This window comes from Rhyacophila brunnea, unplaced genomic scaffold (assembly GCF_057557595.1).
Source record: "Rhyacophila brunnea isolate RB1 unplaced genomic scaffold, BYU_Rbru_1.0 scaffold_6, whole genome shotgun sequence".
Lineage (NCBI taxonomy): Eukaryota > Metazoa > Arthropoda > Insecta > Trichoptera > Rhyacophilidae > Rhyacophila > Rhyacophila brunnea.
This window is the reverse complement of record NW_028233276.1, coordinates 15143987-15165192: the sequence shown is the minus strand read 5'-3', so window position 1 is coordinate 15165192 and position 21206 is coordinate 15143987. Positions and strand designations below refer to the sequence as shown.

Below are 21206 nucleotides of genomic sequence, written 5' to 3'. Positions count from 1 at the left end.
ATCTTTAGGTCTTCTTATCAGAATTGTTCTATTCCTTTCAGATATAATAATATGTATTGCTTCATTATTTATCAACATTTGTCTCGGTATGAATGTCCCGCACCGGGAAACTATAATGTTTAAGGTTAATTTTTAATTCAAATTTTGATTTTACAATATTATTTTATGGCTGCAAGCATTTATTTTTTATAGACAATGAAACAAATTAAATTTATTTTTTACACTGCTAACTTTCTTCTATTATCTCAATGGGACCCGAAGGAGATTAATACCACGTTATATTGGATCGCTATTTATGATAATAATAATAAATTAAGATATCGTCCTTATCATCATCGACCTGAACCCATCCACTGCTGGATAAAAGCATCTTTAGCCTGATTCTACTCCTTTCTGTTGTTTGAATGGCTGTATTTATCAAAATCGGTGATTTTATATTATATATATTTATAATGCCATAATCATCATGAGCCTGAATCAATCCACTGGTGGATGAAGGCCTCTCTAAGTTATTTGTATTTTTGTCGGTCATATGAATTGCTATATTTATCAAAATTGCTGATATTATATTTACCCATTCATAATATCGTCATTATCATCATCATCTGGATTAATCCACTGCTGGATAAAGGCCTCTAAGCTGATTCCATATCTTTGGGTCTTATAAATTCAGATGCGGTTCAGATGTATAATTTATCATATTTAAATGCACGTGATTTAACGAAACATTCATATTACCTATACACATTTTATATCAAAATGTCAGTGGTAGCAATCGGTGATTGCCAGCTGTTTTGCTAGACCTAGCAGCCTGACGTGGTATCAGGCAACATTCTGAAGGCCAGACTCCAGACTAAACAACGCAGATGACCTCAAATTTGTATTGGCAGTGACAAGGTAAAACTATGGCGCCGTCTATGCATTCTTCACAATAATTGTATTCAAATCCAACACCATGTCATTGGGATGCCAAGCTGTCTGCAAGACCTAGCGAGATAGACTGGCGAGAGCCAGCTGGCTCAGCTAGTTAGAATAAATAGTAGAAAAAAGTTTATATCGAATCGGAGGTATCAAAGAACTTCACCAATTAAGACTTTTGGTAGACTTCCTGATCATACCAAAATTACCTAATTATATATTTGAGATGTTTTATGGCTCATTATCATTAACAGAATTTCGAATTTGAACGAATGGGCCGAAATATAGTGATATCCTGATAATGCTGTTATTCTAATCAGGGCCTCAATTATTGTGGATGATAATAATATTATGCTATTTTATTATTCACAGGTATTGACCGGACTTAATCTGGAGATAGCAGCCGGGGAGACTGTGGCGCTTGTCGGTGCTTCTGGATGTGGAAAGTCCACAGTTCTTCAATTGGTGCAGAGGCTCTACGATCCACTCGGAGGAAGCGTTCAGCTAGATGGAAACGATCTCAAAACACTCAACGTCGCTTGGCTCAGGTCACAGTTGGGTGAGTTGCTTTTTAAATATATTTTTTATGTTGGGTGAGCGGTCACCGCGTCGTCTTATAATGTCGAGGGACCCACGTTCGAATCCCGGGTCTGGCAAAATTCACATGTTGTGTTTCAATGTTTAGTTTAGTGCTTAAACCTAGAGTATGAACCTAATAGGTTGAGCAAAAGGCTAGCATCCATTCTTTTTAGGATCGAACATGGTATATTAAAAAAAATATTAAGGTGATGTCTCTAGGTAAAGTTGTTATCGAAAAATAGCTAGAAAAGTTTATTAATCGGTAAATATATATTCAAAAGTAATGAGAAAAATAAAATAAAAAATTAAGAAGTATCATGAAGTTCTGTATACCAAAAATACGTGTCAAATTCGGTACATTTCTATCGGGTGGTAAGAATGAATGACATAAGATTTATTATCAAAATTACGATAAAAATGTACGTAAATCTATTACCTAGGGAAACGCTAAACGGAAATTGGAATTTATTATATCCTTATATCTTTTTTTTCAAATTTAAAAAACATCGATTTAGAGGTTAGAAAGCATGCAATTAAAATCGAAAAATCTCGGTTTAGACGCAATTAATCGCAAAAAACGCTTAGCGTTTCTATTAAAAATATTATTTATTAATTTTTACGGCAGTTATTTAAATTTAATCTTGTATTTTTGTATATTAACAAATCGAAACCATAATAATTGCTCAAATTGGCAACACGTTGACAACACTTAGCCGACGCTTGGCCATCTGGTGCTGCCGTCGTGGAATTATTTGGAAACAAAATATCTCCATACAAAATACACACACATACCATAACATGACATTGAAAATGAAACTTACACATAGACAAGACAAAATAACATTTTTCTCTGAACATTGGCAAAAATCAGTTTGTGGATAAAACTTCTAGGCGAAATTGCCATATGAATAAAAATAGCTTAACAAATTAAAATTACAATATTTACTTAATATACGTAGGAACCTGCCTATATTCAAAATTTGATACTGAAAATTATTTGCAATTAGTATTTGCTTAAATTACAACTGTTTTTTACCATTATTTATGATAAAAATAAACAAATCTCGCATTTCGACACATGGCAGCACATCAATGATCACGCGCTTACGGCAATCGGACTTATTATTTTGGCTTTTTATTAACTAATTGTAATAATTGTAATTAATTATAAATTAATTGACTAATCAGTAACATTTTCGTTACTAAGTAGGTCGTGTGATTATTGATTGATTTTTGGTGAAGAAATCACACATTGTATGATTTTCTGCAACCAAAATTATTTTATTAGGTTATGTTGTAGTTACTGAAATTTGGCGTTTTTATTCTTGTTTTATGCATTTTTATATAATTTATGTTACTCAGTGCAAATTACGTGATATTGTTGTGATAAATTATATTGTGAGTGTTTAAATTACATCACATATTCAGTGTAGTTTAAATCAAATAGTGAATACCAGAGGTGTGTAATAAGTGAATATAAATCTTTGTTACATATTGATCTAGTACCTATATTTTATTAATAATTATGGATGTGCCATGTGTAAGTGTTAAAAAATATAAGTCCTACACTAGAAAAAAAACAAAACTATCTAAAACTACCAAAATATTGATGGAAAGTCGTGATGAATACTTTAGGAAACTGAAGTTAGTATCATCCAACACAGCCGTTGCTTGTGAACCAATTCCGGTGATAAATAGTGATGTATCCGTCTCGGATGACCCAGACAATCTTCCAGTATTGACAGATGAGCACAATTATTGTGTGAGACTTGAGAGTTGTGAAGACATTCAGAGCTGTTGGCCGAGAAAATTGAAAACGTATTCGAAAACGACCGGACCTAAACCATCGGTTATCGAACCTGTTCCGGTCATATATAATGATTTGGATATAACCATCACAGATGATTCGGACAATCTACCACCTTTAGTCGTTGAGTACAATTGTGTCGACGAAGACATCCAGAGCTATATGCCTTCTGGCAGACGCATCGTCGACATTGGATACCTGTTTAAACAGATGGAACAAGTCTTTAGTCATCCGTTAAAATGCACTGGAGGAAAAATGGTCCTAAAAAGAGAAACAAGAGACGGTATTAAGTCAACATTGCATTTTGAATGCAGGTGTTGTGAGAAAACAGCGTCAGTATTAACTGAACCCCAAACGGCTACGATTGATACATCATTTGTTTGGGGATCTTTAAATATCGGGATTGGTTACATTCAGGCACAGGAATTATGCGGTATTGTGGGAATTCCATTCATGTCTTCGGGAACGTTCCAAAGGCATGAAAAAATAGTTGGCCAGTCATGGAAAACTCATTTGTGTGATCAAATGTCGAAGGATATAGAGATCGAGAGACAGTTGGCTATAGAAAATAATGAAATTGATGAAAAACACCCCTATATAACGGTCATTGTTGACGGAGGTTGGTCAAGAAGGAGTTATGGCCATAGTTTTTCTGCCAAATCCGGAGTGGCGTGCATCATCGGAAAACGAACAGGAAAACTTCTTTATCTAGGTGTTAAGAACAAATATTGCCACATTTGTACCATGGCAGCCAATGAAAAAAGACCAGCTAAGAAACATGAGTGTAATATATCCTTTTCTGGACCATCGACAGGCATGGAGCAAACCATTGTAGTTGAGGGACTAAATTATATTTTTGACAAACATCAAGTATGGGTAAAATTTTTAATAGGGGATGGTGATTCAAGTGTATTTGCTAGGGTGCGTGAGAGAGCACCGTTTGGGTATAAAATTAAAAAAATGGAATGCGCGAATCACATGGTCAAATGCTACACTAGCAAACTTTATAAGATGGTTAATAACGTGAAATACGATACCAAAAGCCGAAGCTTATTGCGAAAGGAGATTAAACGTCTCAAAAGTGCTGCACGATGCGCTATAAAACGATGCGAAGGCAATATCACTCAGTTAAAGTTGGATTTGAAAAATGGACCCAATCATGTATTTGGCGAACACTCTTAGTGCCGTGCAGATTACTGCAAGAAGACACATCCTGATGTAAACAATCTACCATATTTGGAAAAATCTTTGATGATGAAAGGTATACGCCTCCAACTAGACGGAATAATTCAAAAAGCTGATAGACTGGTAACGAATGTTACCACAAACTCGGCAGAAAATTATATGTCATTGGTGAGCAAATTGACAGGTAGAAAAAGAGTTGATTTCTCCAGAGGCAGTAGTTATACGGGTAGATGTTATGGTGCTGGACTAGCTCATTCGCTGGGGTCAGCACATATTTTAGGTATGCATAAAAATATAACCGGTATGTCTCCTAGTCAAATAATTAAAAGTGTTGTTATTAGTCGGCTAAAACGTCAAAATCGTCTTAAGGCAAGACGTTTAGATTTCACTTCCAGGTATAAAAAACCAACTGTCCCTGTAAGCAACCAAGCTGACTGAATATGGCCCGCATGCTGCCGATTCAGATATTCCACAGTTGGACTTACAGGAGAAAATGAAGGAAATTATGGAATCTTTATAGGCTGCGGTTTCTTGCGATACAGATTGTAAGCAATTGCAGTTGGCGACAGTAGGGCAAAGTGAAAATTATTTGTGGATTGATGCCAGGCATAAACGTTTGACAGCATCTAAGTTTGGGAATATTTTCAAAATGAGAAATACGACACCACGGCATCATAATACTGTTAAAAATATGCTTTTCCCGAGTGATATTGTGACAAAGGGTATAATGTATAACATGGTCACTGTTATGCCTTGTGGTCTTTTTGTAAGACCGGAATTCCCATTTTTAGGAGCAAGCCCTGATGGTTTAATTGGAGAAAATGGATTAATTGAGGTTAAATGTCTCCCCTCCATCGGTTCCAAACCAATTTTAGATCATTACAAAACAATATATTATGTTTAACTATTGTGAACTCCGTTCTTCACTTAAAAGAATCACATAATTACTGGTTTCAAATACAGGGACAGTTGTACATTGCGAAGAAGGAATACTGTGATTTAATTGTATATGCCGACAGTGGAATCGAAATCATACGACTTTTGCCAGATCCACAGTTTGAGACACGTGTTCTACCGCGTTTGATAAGTTTTTATAATGATTGCCTTCTTCCAGAATTAGCTGATAGCCGTATCCAACGGGGTATGAGAATTCGCGAACCTGAGTTTATATTAAATAATTTTCAAACTAAAGCGAAGAAAATAAAAATGTAATTAATGTTGACTTCTTATATAATTCTCGCTATAAATATGTCATAGGAGTTTTCCTTGACATTTGGACATGGAATTTTGCGTATCCATAAAAGTGATAGACTACGTAGTGCGCTCTTAGAAATCACAAAGGCCTACCGATCAACTTCAACGGACGCGCTTCCGGTCCTGGCCGCATTCTTCCACTTGACCTGCACATACAGGTCAGCGGTGCGTCAACCAAGCTTCTCAAAGGTAAGGAGGCCGTTTTTGGTGACTTTCACCTTGCCCCGCCTCCTCGGCTTGTTGCTGAAAAAGTAACCTGACTATACGTTTATTGACGCTTGACGCGGCATAGAAGATCTGGCAGCAACGGTGGAATGAATCAACCAAGGGCCGGCACACATTTTAATTTTTTCCAGACATTAAATGGCGATTGGAGATAACCAAATATCTGACTCCTGACCATCACACCGATCAATTTGTGATTGGACATGGTGGGTTCGCTGGCAAGCTCTTTGAGCTTGGACTTGTAAGCCGTCCGACATGTCCATGCGGAGGGGTAATTCAGGATGCCAACCACATCCTCTGGGATTGTCTTAGAATGTGCGCCGAACGGGAGGAGATGCTCAGGTCGGTCCAACCAGCTGTTGGGCCCATCGGGCCGTCCGACTTGGTTGCTACTAAGGCCAATTATCTTGCATTTAAAAAATTTGCGGCGTCTTAATGCGGGCGTGAAGATCTCTACACGTAATTTTTGCTGTTTGTATGATTAGCTTCATTATTTTTTTATATATACAATAGAATTATTTTTATTTTAATAATTTCCTTGCGCTCTTCTCTCCCCGGAACTTTGCATTAGAAAGTAACTTCTTTAAACTCAGTCAGAGCTCACTTTGAGCGTAGCAACCTTAGTCCTGGGTATCTTTTCCTAGGGCATTCCCAGCCTAAAACTGAACTAGATGCTTCACATCAACCAATGTAGGGCCACGTGATGGCTCGAGGGTTAACTTCAATAATATTGCTTATTAAATATACTTCATTAGAATAAACAACTTCTTTTGTAGCTGTTTATGCATGCCATGCTTGTTTCGTGGATTTTTACGATGGTTTTCAGATTTTTTGTGTTCTAAGCTTATAACGATATCTCGTAATTATTATTAATTTACAATGCTATACAATGTAACCAATGATTGATTATATTCTAAAATGTTGTAATGAAAATAACTAGTGGAACTTTTTTATATAATTATATACCATATATAGTTAGTTTAGTTAGTGGTTATTTTGGTTTCTTTGGCAATTCTTCCAGAATTTATTCCTAGAATTGTCGGACTTGAGCGATAATAAAAAGCATTTCTAATCTACGCATGCGTTTACTATTATACATGTTTTCCTGATATCGTCGCCTTGGAAGTGAATAGAGCTTTTGGATGTCATTTGTGTATTAGATTGTTTAGCAAATTTGATGGAAATACATGTTCTTGTAAAAAAATCAGTTATTTTTCTTCACCATAATAATTATCACCAATAAGTATTTTAAAAATTGTTTGGTCAAATAAAAACGTTTTTGAATTTTGTGTGGATTACCTCTATTCACTTCCAAGGTGAATATATTCACCAAGATTTATTTTCAACACGTCTAATATTCTCAATACTTTCTATAACCTGATTCCTAAACCTTAACAATTTTTCACAAACATGTGTTTGGATCCAGCGTGTTTATTCCTTAGACTCTATACGCAAGACGCTTCCCGCTGCTATCTAAGAAAGGTTTGTATCGAATTGTTGTAATTGTTACAATAAATGCTATGTTTTAACAGCACTTTTCTTGGCGAAGCTAAACTTTCGAGCGAGATGACTGTTTAGACCACGGGTTCCCAACCTCGGAACGCGACGGTTTTTCTGTGGGGTCGCCAGCTTATAAAGTTAACTAAAAAAAATTCACTATAATGCAATTTTTATTTTGGGCAGAGAGGTGGTGGCGTTCTCATTGCTGTACGCTCTGACCGAGCAGACAGTATATCTGTTGGTGACTGTCACTTTGCTGCGGCTATTGACGTCGTTGTATCCTGTATGAATCTCAAGCAGTTTTCAGAGATAAGAAATTGAGATACCCGGGGTTCCAGCGGCTAGCTCAGGTGTCCATCGAACCCCGGATTCACAAAAAAAAGATAAAAAAAGGATTTATATATGTTGGTAAAATTAAATAAAACACTAAGTCTTTCTCGTGCGGTCTTGGCGTTATATATTTTAATATTTGGTTGGACAACGTTACTTTATAGTCCATTACATATTTTGTTTTTACAATTAGTTACGCAGGTCCGTACACGGTTTACAAAGGACGCTTACTAACTTTCTTTTTCAAATTCCCCGTACCCACGCCGTCCAGCAAAAAGGACTCTCGTGATTGGTTCACAGTGAATTAGATTGTCACATATTACAAAATAACTAGTGGAACTTTTTTATATTATAATAAGTGAAGGTAATTCCATAAACAACGTTTTTTGTGTACTTGAATTTGATCAAATTATATACCTACAATATATTATAATATACTATTACACTATCATAAAAATGTCAATACGATATAATAAAATATTGTACTTATTTAAAAAAATAATAATTATTTGAATAGGTATATATAGATATAATAATATTATAGTAGAACATATTATTATATTCTTAAATAATATGTAAGTGAATTTTTGTTAGAATTTGTAGCAATTTAATCATACTGGCAACTTTAAATTTAGTTATGGTAACTTACTGCCATCTGGCTGGGATTGACCAAAGTTTTTAGTAACAGATTTTTAGAAATTCATGGTAGATGCCTTTAAATATAAATAGATGGCGTAAAAGTCACATTATATGTGTTATTTAGGCCAAAGGCATCGCCTTAAGTAAAACTTATTTAGCCGCGGTAGTGTTAAAATTTCCTGAAAAAAGGAATACGACACCATAATTTGAAATATTATTAAGTATCTGGGCAGCATGATATGCAAGGAGTCTTCTGATAGTCCTTTCCTTTAACCTTTTTGATCTGCGACCCAATTTAGCGCAATAATTTTGGTTCGCGACCCGAGATAAATTTAATAAAGTAGTATATACTGTCAACAATTTATTTTATTTTAATAATACTAAATACAGTATTGGTAAACAACATTTGATCCTATTAATTTGAACCTAGGCTTTGGATAAGCTTTGAGAGCTCATCAAAGTTTGGTGTTATATTAGATAGGCTGCATCTTATGTCTTCTACGAAATTTGCGATAGCGTGAAATGTCAACGTTAAGCAGTGTTGCCAGAATATTGAATTGGATACAACTTGCCAGGATGTATAATATAAATTCGGGCAAGAATATTGTTTTGTTGAGAATATTTCGCGATCCACTAAATATATCAATCGACCCAATTTTTGGGTCGCGGCCCATAGGTTAAGAAACGCTGCTTTAACGTTCAAGTATCAACTCTGTAGTTCGAACGGATTAATGAACCTATTTTATATCTATGGCTTTCTTTTCTTTTTCAGGAGTTGTAGGACAGGAACCCGTGTTGTTCAGTGGGACGATTCAGGATAACATAGCTCGAGGCAAGCCAGGATGTACCCAAGATGAGATCGAGGGTGCTGCCATTGCTTCCAACTGTCACGATTTCATCTCTAAACTTCCAAATGTTGGTGAATAATAGAAACTATATCATCGGTGTAAGTGCAATTATGCGAATGGATGGAAAAATGCATTTAACGGTTTTAATACACCAACCAATAAATTGGAAAAAAAGGGAAAAATTGGCTCTTCCGCAGTATTGCATTTAACCGATGGTATATAATATAAAAATGTTTATTTTTAAATCTACGCCCACGAAGGCACCGATTACCGTAAATAACCACACAAACACCCAGTCTTGAGAAAATAACACATTACACTATGTATTTGTGACCCAGCAGGAATTGACACAGATGTGAGAAGCCAGTGTGTTACACATTGGACCAAGAGAGCTCTCATATTTGGAAGTGAAGTTAAAAATGGTTACTAATACTAATGATTAAATCAACTGCAAGTTGTGCAACACAAGCAAGCAATTATTTTTATTATTATTTATATATTATTACATATGTATTATTTTTTGCAATTATAATAGAGGCTTATTATATCATTTCTAGGGTTATAAAACGACCATTGGTGCATTGGGGGCTCAGTTATCTGGCGGACAGAAACAGAGAATAGCCATCGCCCGATCGCTGGTGAGGAATCCAAAGCTATTGCTGTTGGATGAAGCCACTTCTGCTTTGGATGCGCGAGGAGAGAGGCAGGTTCAGAATGCATTAGACAAGGCCAGTCTTGGAAGGACTACTATAATGGTTACACACAGGTAACTGCACTACTTTGACATCCTTTGTTCTTGTAAACGTCATAACTTCTGAATGAACTGTTTGCGTATATTTTGTAAACAATATTTATCATTTTAGTGTGAAAATATTTACAATATACTCGAGAAACATGTTGATTTGGTAAATTTTCACAAATATTTATCATTCTGTACCTATTTCATGTTTTATAAGGGATTTATTTTATTCCAAAAATAGCTGGCCTACAAGTGTCCACCTAGTAAAAATTGGCTGGCTTTTTGATGGATTTTTTTTACTATACAATTTTAACTTAATGGCAATGCCATATTTTATAAATAATGAGTGTTCAATTTCAAAACATGTCAACTGTAGTAATAAAATATAACCACCTAAAAATGTCATACGAGTAAAAAAGTAACGTATTTTTACCGGAAAAGCTTTCAGCAACAAAAATCGTCAAAAGCTCCTATTTTCGTTAAACGTGCACTTGCATGGATGCTCTGACGCAAAGGGAGTGCACATGAAACAAGACAAATGTCCTATTGTTCTCATTATTCTAATTTAATACTTTGAGCATAGCATAAGTTATGAGTAGGGCCCGGATTTGTATGCAACAAAAAACATGACTATATGCATGCACGTATGCACTTAAAATCAATAAAATATGCACTAAAACCTAAGAAATATGCAGTTAAAAATTGACATTTTTTGTGGAAAAAAATTGTTAATACCCACTTTACCCAATATTACTGACAAAAAATCGAATAACTAGTTAATAATTTTTCAACATAATACGATATCAGAACATAAAACACAAACAAAGAATATAAAGTTAATCAATTACAATTTTCAAAATAGTTTTTTCACAAGCACCTACAAATAATTGAATAATAAATGCAATGTAAACCAAACATAACTTAAAAAACAAAAACGACACACTTAACTATTCCTAAATACTATTTTCTGTTTTTTTGCCCGAAAAAAATACATTATTTTTTTCAATATTATGCTCTGACATTAAAATTTTCCGCATAGGTCTATCAGTATTTTGTTTATATGCGGAAAACTACCTCTCAACGTCCACTTGGGCAAACTTTAAATAATAGTGCTCGAGTTGACTTCACTTTTTTCACAAAAGCTCTAAAAGATGCATTTATTTATGAAATATGCACTTATGTCTCAAATATGCTCTAACGTCTCAAATATGCATTTATATGCACAATAAAACTTTGTTTTTGGATTCTGTGTCTTTCAAAACAGATTTCTGCGCAACTCTCATACCTACATATCTCATACATACTCATTACCTACATTAGCCTTCATCCAATTTTGACCAATAGGTATTAAATTCGTACACTTACCTACATAAATATTGAAAGCAAAGTTCCCAGCCATACAATGTACCTAGCACCTAGAATATCTGATTTGAGATTACCTACTTTAAAAAAATATGTATTTGTACCTAGTTTAAATAATTCAAAATATGTACCTACCTAGAAAAGAAATACAGCCTTTTCAAAGCAGGTACCTAAAAAAGGTCTAGCTGACTATTTCTGTAGTGAGCGAAATTCTCAGAAATAAGCCAGGTACATAATATGCAGAGTGTTTTTGTCATTTTTCAGAGATAGAATTGTGAATTGTTTGTTGGGTATTATTACTACCTACTCTGCCCTACCAACCCTAATAGGGTCATTCGGGTTTTGGTCTCTGCGGACGTCGGCTGTGGCGCCGCGCTCCCGGCGTCACCGCCATTTTTAATTTAATTATTTTTTTTTTAAATATTTTATTGTTAAATATTTTGTAAGCTGTACTTTATTGTATTTATATTCCGAACAATAAACGCCCTGTTTTCGCCTGTACTTCCGCGTTGTCAATCAACATAAACATGTTCCCGAAAGAAGAAGCAGACGATATCACCGTGACATTCATCATCAGGGGGGTCCAGCGCATTTACCTACACCCCCCCCCCCCTTTCGGAGGTAACAACACGCTAGTGCGTAGTGTGAAATTATACGTAGAATATGTACATATTCTATGCTAGATTTTGACGGTATGTGGTAACCGATAAGGTTTTCAGAAATATCTGTGTCAATTATTTGATTTCTATTAATATTTATTATACCACAAGTTTTAACAATTACTTTTTGTAGATTGGCAACAGTTACTAATGCGAGCCGTATAGTCTTCATAAGCCAAGGCGTTGTCTTAGAACAGGGAACTCACGATGAGTTGATGCAGCTGAAAGGCAACTACTACAAATTGGTACAGGCTGATACCAATAACAGTGCACATAACGAAGAGATTATCTCAGAGGAAGAGGAATGCGAGAATGAAAATAAAGACGACACTGAAGATACAGATTATACAACCGACTCCAATGTTGGGAATCGAAGTTTCAGTGGTAATTTTAACATTATTTATTATTTGCTTGTCATAATATGAATGTCACTCTCAGGGCGGGATTTACTCTTAAATGAGCCCCAGAACAGATCAAAAAAATAATTTACTTATAAGTTAATTAGTAAGTCATTCTTAAACATATTACTTTCTAAATACATACTCTTATGGCTAATTTAATCAATTGTAGTCTTTTCACCTTCACTTTCATATATACCTACAGTGAAACCTTAATTTTACATTCTAGGAATTCAAGTTTTCCCGGTATTAATCCTGTTTCGTTGTAGTGCATTTAATTTCCTGCAATTTACGTCTGAAATATTCAAAAAATTCAATTAAAATTACATATTGAAATAAAAAAAAATCTATTTTGTTTCAATACATTCAATTCACATGGAAATCATTGATATGAATTGTGTGACACATGTGTGCGTTCTATTTATAGACATGTCTGCAGTTCCCAAGACCAAGGTTACACACTGTGATTGAATAAGTTTCTTATGATGTTGTATTGTTTTTTGTTTTTGTTTGCACTACTTATTTACATTTTTTTGTCAGTCCATTCAAAACTGTAAAATTATGATTTTACTGTATGTACACTCCGTCATCTAGAGAAGGTTTTCATAGAAATTCTTTAAATTATAATATATGTTTCAAAATTTCAATTTTCTTACAGAGAAAAACTCAGAGACTGTTAGACGAATGAGCAACATCAGCGCTGGCAGGTCAAATAATAGGAAGAAAAGCTCCATTACTAGTTTTGAAAAACACAATCCACAAGCAGATGTAGTTGATCAGGATAGTGATGTTGAGGTAGGAACATATTTTTTTTAGACTGATCTGATAAACAACTGATAGGGTATCCACTTCTGAATTTATAGTTCTCGGGTTCGAATCCCAGGACCGACAAATTTACATGTTGTGTTTTAATGTGTTTTTGGACACAGGGTATGAACCTAATACAGTTAAACCTCGTTAATAAGAACACGAATAATTCGAAATTTGCCGTAATTCAAATTTTTGCAAAAAAAAGTCGCTTGAACACTATTTTCATATAAAACCATACCTTTAATTTGAATTTCGTAATTCGAAATTATTTCAGAGTCCTGGCATACAAAAATATTCAATAAATCGGAATATAGTACACTATTTCATGAGCCAGTCATTGAAAATTATAAATTACTTATTTTAAGAAGGTAATATAAATAATCCTGACATTTTTGACCCATTAACACACGGAATCCGAAATTTCATATTCACATGATCGTAAAAGAAATTAATGAAAATCAAAAAAAAATTCAAAATTTTTATATTTTCCACCCATACATTTCATATTTTGTAATTCGAATTTTTTTTCGATTTTCGGTCCCATGGAATTCGTATTAACGAGGTTTTACTGTAAGTTGAGGAAAAGATTATGAAACATCTTAAGTCGGACAAGATTCAAATTGAATTATAGAACTAATGGAAAAAAATAAACCCACATTCAATTTCTATTACTTACAATGTAATATGTTACCTGTAATAGATTGCTGTGCCAAATAAGGCGGCCACAGACGGACAGTTCTCGTAACAGGTTGAACATGGCACAGACAATAACTGTTCAATAACTGTACGTTAGTGGCCACACCACAGATCAGTTTAACTACCCCATTTAAATCTGTCGAACTGTCAACAGACGTGCCCATATACGTACAGTTATTGTCCGTGGCAGAGCAAGTGTCAAAAACTATGGAGGTTATGTTCGCGGAGATAATACACAGGGGTATTGTTTAAATTAGTTTTAGGTAGGGTATACTTGAACGATGATACACGAATAACTTAACTTTGAATTTATTATGGTTATAAATGTTTTTATTAGAAACAAATTGACATAAATACACACCTATGACGTTGGTAAAATAAATCATGATTTCGCTAGTGGATTGTGTATTTTATCGATTCACCGAAACAATATTATACACATTCGTGTAAATATAAAATATAATCTTTTCTTTTGAATAAATTATTCCCTTTAATGAACAGTATTAATTAAGTAAGAAAACGGTAAAATTTATAAAGGTATTGATTTTATATACAATAAGCCACAAAATTATATTTACATCAATCATCAGTATAATAATTAATTACTATGATATTATTAAAATATATACTTAAATTTTATTTAGATTTAGCGACATTGTCATTCACAATTAGGTATATTAATTTATGTTGTGAACGTCTTAAATTAATAATTTGTAATATTCACTAGATACAATAAATACAATTAGTCTATATTTTCACAATAACTTAATATTTTTAATGCTCTCTAAAATTTTAACATTTATATTATATTGTATAAAATAATATGTTTACATAAATAACTATTACTTTGTTTTACTCTCGTAAAAATAAATAAAATATAATATTTGCGATCTCCGCGTACATAATATTATTATATTTTTAATAATAAATGAATTTGTATTTTATAACAAGCAACACCAGCCGTAGTTGTATCGCGCGGTATATTCTACTTTACGTTACCGACATCTAATGTCACTCGAGAACTTTCGGCTAGTTGAAATTCCAACAGTTTTACAAAAACACGGGAGTGGGGGGTCGCTGGCAGTTTGAACATGGCACACATCTGAAAGGTCGAAAAGTGTCCGTCTATGGGCGCAGCAGATTATCTACCAAAGATAACTGTATGGTTATTAACTGGCATGTTCAACCTGTTACGAGAACTGTCCGTCTGTGGCCGGCAATAGTGTCTGTTGGAGGGAGGTAAGCGATGGGTATCTAAAAAAATAGTGTTGTCTTGCAGTCATACTTACGGGGATTGAAGGTAATAATAATTTTATATTCCAATGAATAATTATATAAAAATGACAAATACCATTTTATAAATGGAATAATTTATTCAAAATAAAAGAATCTAGATCACATATTTACACAAATGTAATATTGTTTCAGTGAATTGATAAAATACACATTATTGAAATCATGATTTATTTTATCAATGTCATTAGTTTGTATTTTACATCAATTTGTCTCTAATAAAAACAACTAAGAGCGCGATGCTCAATTCGTACTTACCATAAAATAACAGTAAAAATTGTAAGTAGCCGAAATCCATCTGTTAACTATAGATTATAGAGATAAGGAATCCTTAACCATAGACTACTTTTGTTATGAACTCGCCCCCTTGCCCCCCTTCCGTATTGCCATTTACCACTGACAGCTGCTGTCAAAATAAATTGACGTGTCTTTAAAACGGCCAATACACTCAAATTCATTTAACAATTGATCTCAATATGGGTATTGAACAACTATTAAATATCCGTGACATTTAATACAACATATTTTCCATTACTTTTTTGATTCTGTACATGTCTTGAATTAACTTTTCTTATTCAGATTTAGATATTTATGTAATATTAAACCAATAGATAGGTAGTTGAAATATATAAGTACTTAGTTACCTACACACCAACATGGTAATATTAGTTTTAATCACTCTATATAATTATTCACATCATGGCATATATTTGTAATAATTGTAAATGACAAAATCTGACATTTCAACGGCAAGTGTTACCGTATCGGGAAAAACATGGTCAAAAAATAACTTATAGTATTCACTAATTGCGGAGACATTTAATCATTTTTATTAAATATTAATTGTGTATTTATAATTATTGAATTTATTTTGTATATTTTTCATATTTTTGTCATCGTTTAACAATTACAAAATAATTTGCCTAAATTATGAAAAAGAGAATTTTTATATATGGTAATATTTTCAATAGAAAAACAGAGCGAAGCTATTGCAGATTTGGTGGACCATAGACAACTCGATCATAACTATGAAAGGCTTTCTGGATAGTGTTTTGTTGTAATTTTGTTGTAATTATGACAGACGATTGTGCATAGGGCTCTAAGTCATAATAATTAACAAAAAAAATTATTCGTGTATCAATATCATTCAAGTATACCCTACTTAAAACCAATTTAAACACCACCCCTGTGTATTATCTCCGCGAACCTAACATCCACAGTTTCTGATGCTTGGCACAAACTTTACGTATATGGACATGTCCATTGACAGCTCGAATGATTTAAATGGGGTAGTTTGAACTGATCTGTGGTGTGCCTACTAACGCACAGTTATTGTCTGTGGTAGGCTCAACCTGGAGGTCAAACTCACTGTGTACGGCCACTTTTAATATCGCCTTGAATGTATTTTTATTCTTTTCTGTCTTTTAAATCACATTAAAGCATCCTTTTTTATTTATGTTCAAAAATTCGATTGTTGGAAGTCAATTTTGTATTCTATATACAAAAATAAAGTCAGTAACTAATGGGTTAAGCTAAATAATTCCCTAGTAATCGTCATTGGTAGCTGTGTATGGAATTGGATTGGTGTTCAAATATCTGACCAACGGACATGTCGTTTACAAAATGTCATGATTTATTTTATTTTGATTTCAGGAAAAGCTGGAGCCTGTCAGCACTTGGTCTTTATTGAAAATTAACAAACCGGAATGGCCGTTCATATTAACCGGTGCGATTACGTCACTTATCGTCGGAGGATTTTTACCTATTTTTGCTTTGCTGTTTTCAGAAGTCTTTGCTGTAAGTAACTTTACCATGCATATCGTCGCTATAGGATTGGCTTTCTTCAAATTGCTTTGTAATGAATACAGCATTCATATGCTGTAAAAACAACAATTTAAATACCTCCGTGTATTTAAATATAAGATAATGAAATTTGTTTTTCGTCTCCTGAACATTTGACATGTGGTCTATTCGACAAACCAATTCTACAGCGACGATATGAATAATCTCTTTATTCTAATACAAATTATGCAGCCAGTCTTGGTAACCCAACCGTGTGGAAAACATTCTTAACACAGTTCTTGAATGAGTCAAAGATATAATAGAGGAAATCAATACATGGATGAACAAACATCAATTAATTATAATTGAAATTAGCAAATTTTGTCACTAAAAGTGGTTTCAAAAGCATTTTTTCTGCTACCAAAGCTCTATGGTCCATCGGGCCACCTGACCTATTCATCACAAAGACCAATTTTGTTGCATTTGGAAAAGTTTCAATATCACACTGTATACATGAAGAACTCTTAACATAATTTTTCTATTTTCTTTCTTAATCATAACATTTCATCAGTTTTTTACTTTTTCATATTACTCTATCATTTATTACTATTTTTTTTATTCCATTTCTGTGTTCCTTTCTCCCATGGGCACTCTTAACTTAAAAGTCAAGTAAATTAAGTCAAAGCACATTTGAGTGCGTGACGATCTCAGTCTTGGGTAACTACTCCTGAGACATTCCCAGTCATAAAAATACTTATAAGCCTGATTAAGAATGGGTGTGTTTTAGTAAGGTCATTGACTTCTATGTGGTATGTTTATACTGACTTATCTATTTGAAATAATGATACTAACATGGTTATACATCAACGTGTGATGTTGGATCTCGCTATGTGACATTCTACGGATGCCCAAGATAGTCTAAACTAGAACTGCCTTTTCTTTAAGCAAATCGAATTCCAGTGTCTTAGAAGGTAGTCAAATACCATTCATAGGTTGTATACAACAGAGCGATGAAATGCTAGCATATGACTTGCAAAAACGCAAAAATACTAGTGAGCGAAAGGGATTCTTAGCAGTGTCACGTGATGGTTTAGTGCACAAATATTGTCCAGTTTTTGTCGAAATTGAGTTAACATACACAAAATGTTCATCTGCATCATATCTTTATGCTGTAAAAATATTGAACGTCCAAATATGATATTTTAGAAGATACTGTATCATTCAAATACACAATATGTCCATTTATCATGCATCTCAAATATTAAACTTCGATTTTCTCAAAACATACTAAACTGGACATACAACATCTGTGCACTAAACAAGCAGTCCCCAACCGGTGCAAATGCAAATATCGACACACTGATATTATTATTTTTGTAATTCTTGGCCGATCTCGACACACCACTAAAGTATAAACGCTCGATTATTCTCATGTTTTCTAAGAATATTCAATTATAGCTTCTTATTTCTTCACCATACTTTTGGCATATTGTTCTATTGTGAGTGGTCATTGATCCTTTTTTTAATAAAATGTAATTTAAAATGTTTTTTTTTGCATTATTCATAATAAATATCTGTGATAATAAGTTTATTTATTATAATTCTTTTATCATTATTTTGACATATCAAATTTTTAACAAGTGTGGAAAAAATACGTGGTAGTGGTCCGCGGGATTCAAGATTTTAAGTTTAATGGTCCACGAGGTTCAAAAGGTTGGGGACCGTTGCACTAAACCATTGATATGTACTCATAGATTGCTTACCTGCAAAATACATACTATTTGTTACCTTTTATTTTAGTTACTATCATTGCCTGATGGTGAAGTGATATGGGCTGGAACTACATCGTTTTGTAAAATGTTTGTGGTTGTTGGATTCATTTGCGGAGGCGGAACAGTCTTGCAGAGCTATTTGCTGACAAAGGCTGGAGTCAAATTGACACAGAGGCTGAGAGTTATGACATTTGGTAATTTCCTCAAACAGGTGAATAAGCTATTCAGTTTTACATTTACATATCCACCTTGTCAAGTAGTGTGTACTAAGTGTTTCACGTTTGCCATGGTTTTCAACCAAAAGGCTGGTAGTTCCGTGAACATTTTTCGATAATCGTATTGGTTGTGAGCAAGTCCTGAACAATCCCAAGAATCCAAAGAAAGTTTTCGGAAGCGCTTAGTGATAATGAGTGGGATAGAATAAACTAGAATGTAAACCTAAGTTTCACTACCATTAAATCACTAAATCAGTAGACAGGTGTCTAGTCACCAAATAGTGCTGTGTGTTTTGATTAAACATGTTTTTCCCTAAAAATAAAATAAGTGTTAAATATTGTTTAACAGTTGATTTATAAACATATAATATAGCTGTGAATTAACGAAAATTAGTGGCTGACTTGAGAAATAAAGATAGTAGTTCAGCTGCTACTGAATTTTCACGCGATAGTTGCAACTTGCACAATATCAGCGCATGCGCAGTAAAAATATAGTGGCGGAAGAATACGAATTATACTGGATAGAGCTTTTTAACGTTTACCGATTTTCACAATCTGTCCGAATCTGTCAAATAGCAACACACAACGACAACAAATGTGTTCGCTAACGCTTGAAGAATGAGATTGGTGAGATAGTCAGCACTTTTGTGTATAAACAGTTATTATTGCGATAATTTAATTTTCACACTATTAGTGCCAATAAATCCATGCACATATACAGGCGCTAATAAGTTAATAACAATGCATGATTTAAAAAAATATATAACAGTTATTCTCGAAGTAAAATGGGTTTATTTAAAATTTTCGACCGTCTGAATTTATTATTATCTGGAGTACTTTCATCCCAATTCTTCTGTATAATTGAGGTTCTACTAAGCATTATGTATGTACAAATTTAATCGTATTACTTAATACAAATAGAAAACGGCCAGATATAGTCGGACAATACCCTCTCTCTAGTTTTATTTCGTACTCTATGATTGTGTTTGCTATGGTGTGATTTTACTTATGCGATGAATGCAACTTAATTGTGTGTAAACATTCGAAATGCAGTGATTTTACATTGTTGCGCCTGCCTGCTTGTACCTACCTGCTCATTATAAATAAAATCAATACCTTATACAACAGCTGGATTCACTTTACCGGCGAAATTTCCGTACCGCGTATAAAAAAGTACTTCAAAAAGGAATACGTCACTAGCTGTTAAATGAAAATATAGTTTTATTAACTAAAGTGGTGATCATGCAGTGTGGCATCAACTAATTAATAACAAATCTTGTCCGATAAAACTACCTCAATAACTGTATACCGATACCATCTTTGTCTATGATAATAATCAAATTACACAAATAAAATAATCCTTTAACCTTCAAATATAATGGTAACTTTCCAGGAAATGGGATGGTTTGATGACAACAGAAATTCTGTCGGGGCGCTTTGTTTACGGCTCAGTGCGGACGCCGCCGCTGTTCAAGGGGTAAGATGGATTCGTTTATTAAATTTTAAATTGCTAAGGCAGTGTTTCACAACCAGTGGGTTGCTATTCCATTTATTGCAATCCACCAACTAAATGAAATACGTATACGAAAAAATATCATAGCATATTATCATCCTAATAATAAAATTATCTTGATTAGTTTTTCAGTGAAACATGGTTAAATGTTTTCATCCATTAATTATAACTTTTAACAAGCGAGCGGTAATGTGTCGCTGGAAAAATTCACAAGTTGTTTTTGTTATTTGGAGTCAAGGTAAAGTAACACTGTTCTAATGAGATGGGAGAAACCCTTACCTTTAAAATTAAAAAACTAAAATTTGTAAAATAGTTTGATAGTTGTTTTATTTTTGAATATTGTTTTAATTGAACAGTTCAATTTTTCATGCTACTTCAGTTTACTCATCACTGCATACTTTATTTCAGACAACGGGCATGCGAATTGGTATTCTGCTTCAAGGAATATCAACGCTGCTTATTGGAATCCTCATGGCTGCCTCGTTCTCCCTAAAGATGACCCTGGTCTCATTAATTGCCGTGCCAGTTGTGAGTATATGAAGTTTAATCCTCTACTATTTTAACTTTTAACTCCGTTGTTCATCTTATGCAAATAGTTCATCTTTTGTGATGCTACATCCCGGAGTAGACATTGGCTGCCTTAAGCAGATTTCTGTATTCTGCTCTCTTTCTCCAGTTATTG

General features: G+C 33.8%; 1 protein-coding gene across 1 annotated transcript in view; it reads left to right on the top strand.

The window, feature by feature from the left end:
- LOC147065265 (multidrug resistance protein homolog 49-like) overlaps positions 1–21206 on the top strand; it is an 81794-nt gene that overhangs the window by 47920 nt on the left and 12668 nt on the right. The window contains exons 9-17 of the mRNA XM_085956354.1: positions 1291–1477; positions 9210–9352; positions 9843–10051; positions 12179–12429; positions 13102–13238; positions 16896–17039; positions 18825–19007; positions 20405–20488; positions 20933–21052. Of these exons, the coding sequence (XP_085812480.1) occupies positions 1291–1477; positions 9210–9352; positions 9843–10051; positions 12179–12429; positions 13102–13238; positions 16896–17039; positions 18825–19007; positions 20405–20488; positions 20933–21052 (1458 nt within the window). The remainder of the gene's footprint in view (positions 1–1290; positions 1478–9209; positions 9353–9842; positions 10052–12178; positions 12430–13101; positions 13239–16895; positions 17040–18824; positions 19008–20404; positions 20489–20932; positions 21053–21206) is intronic.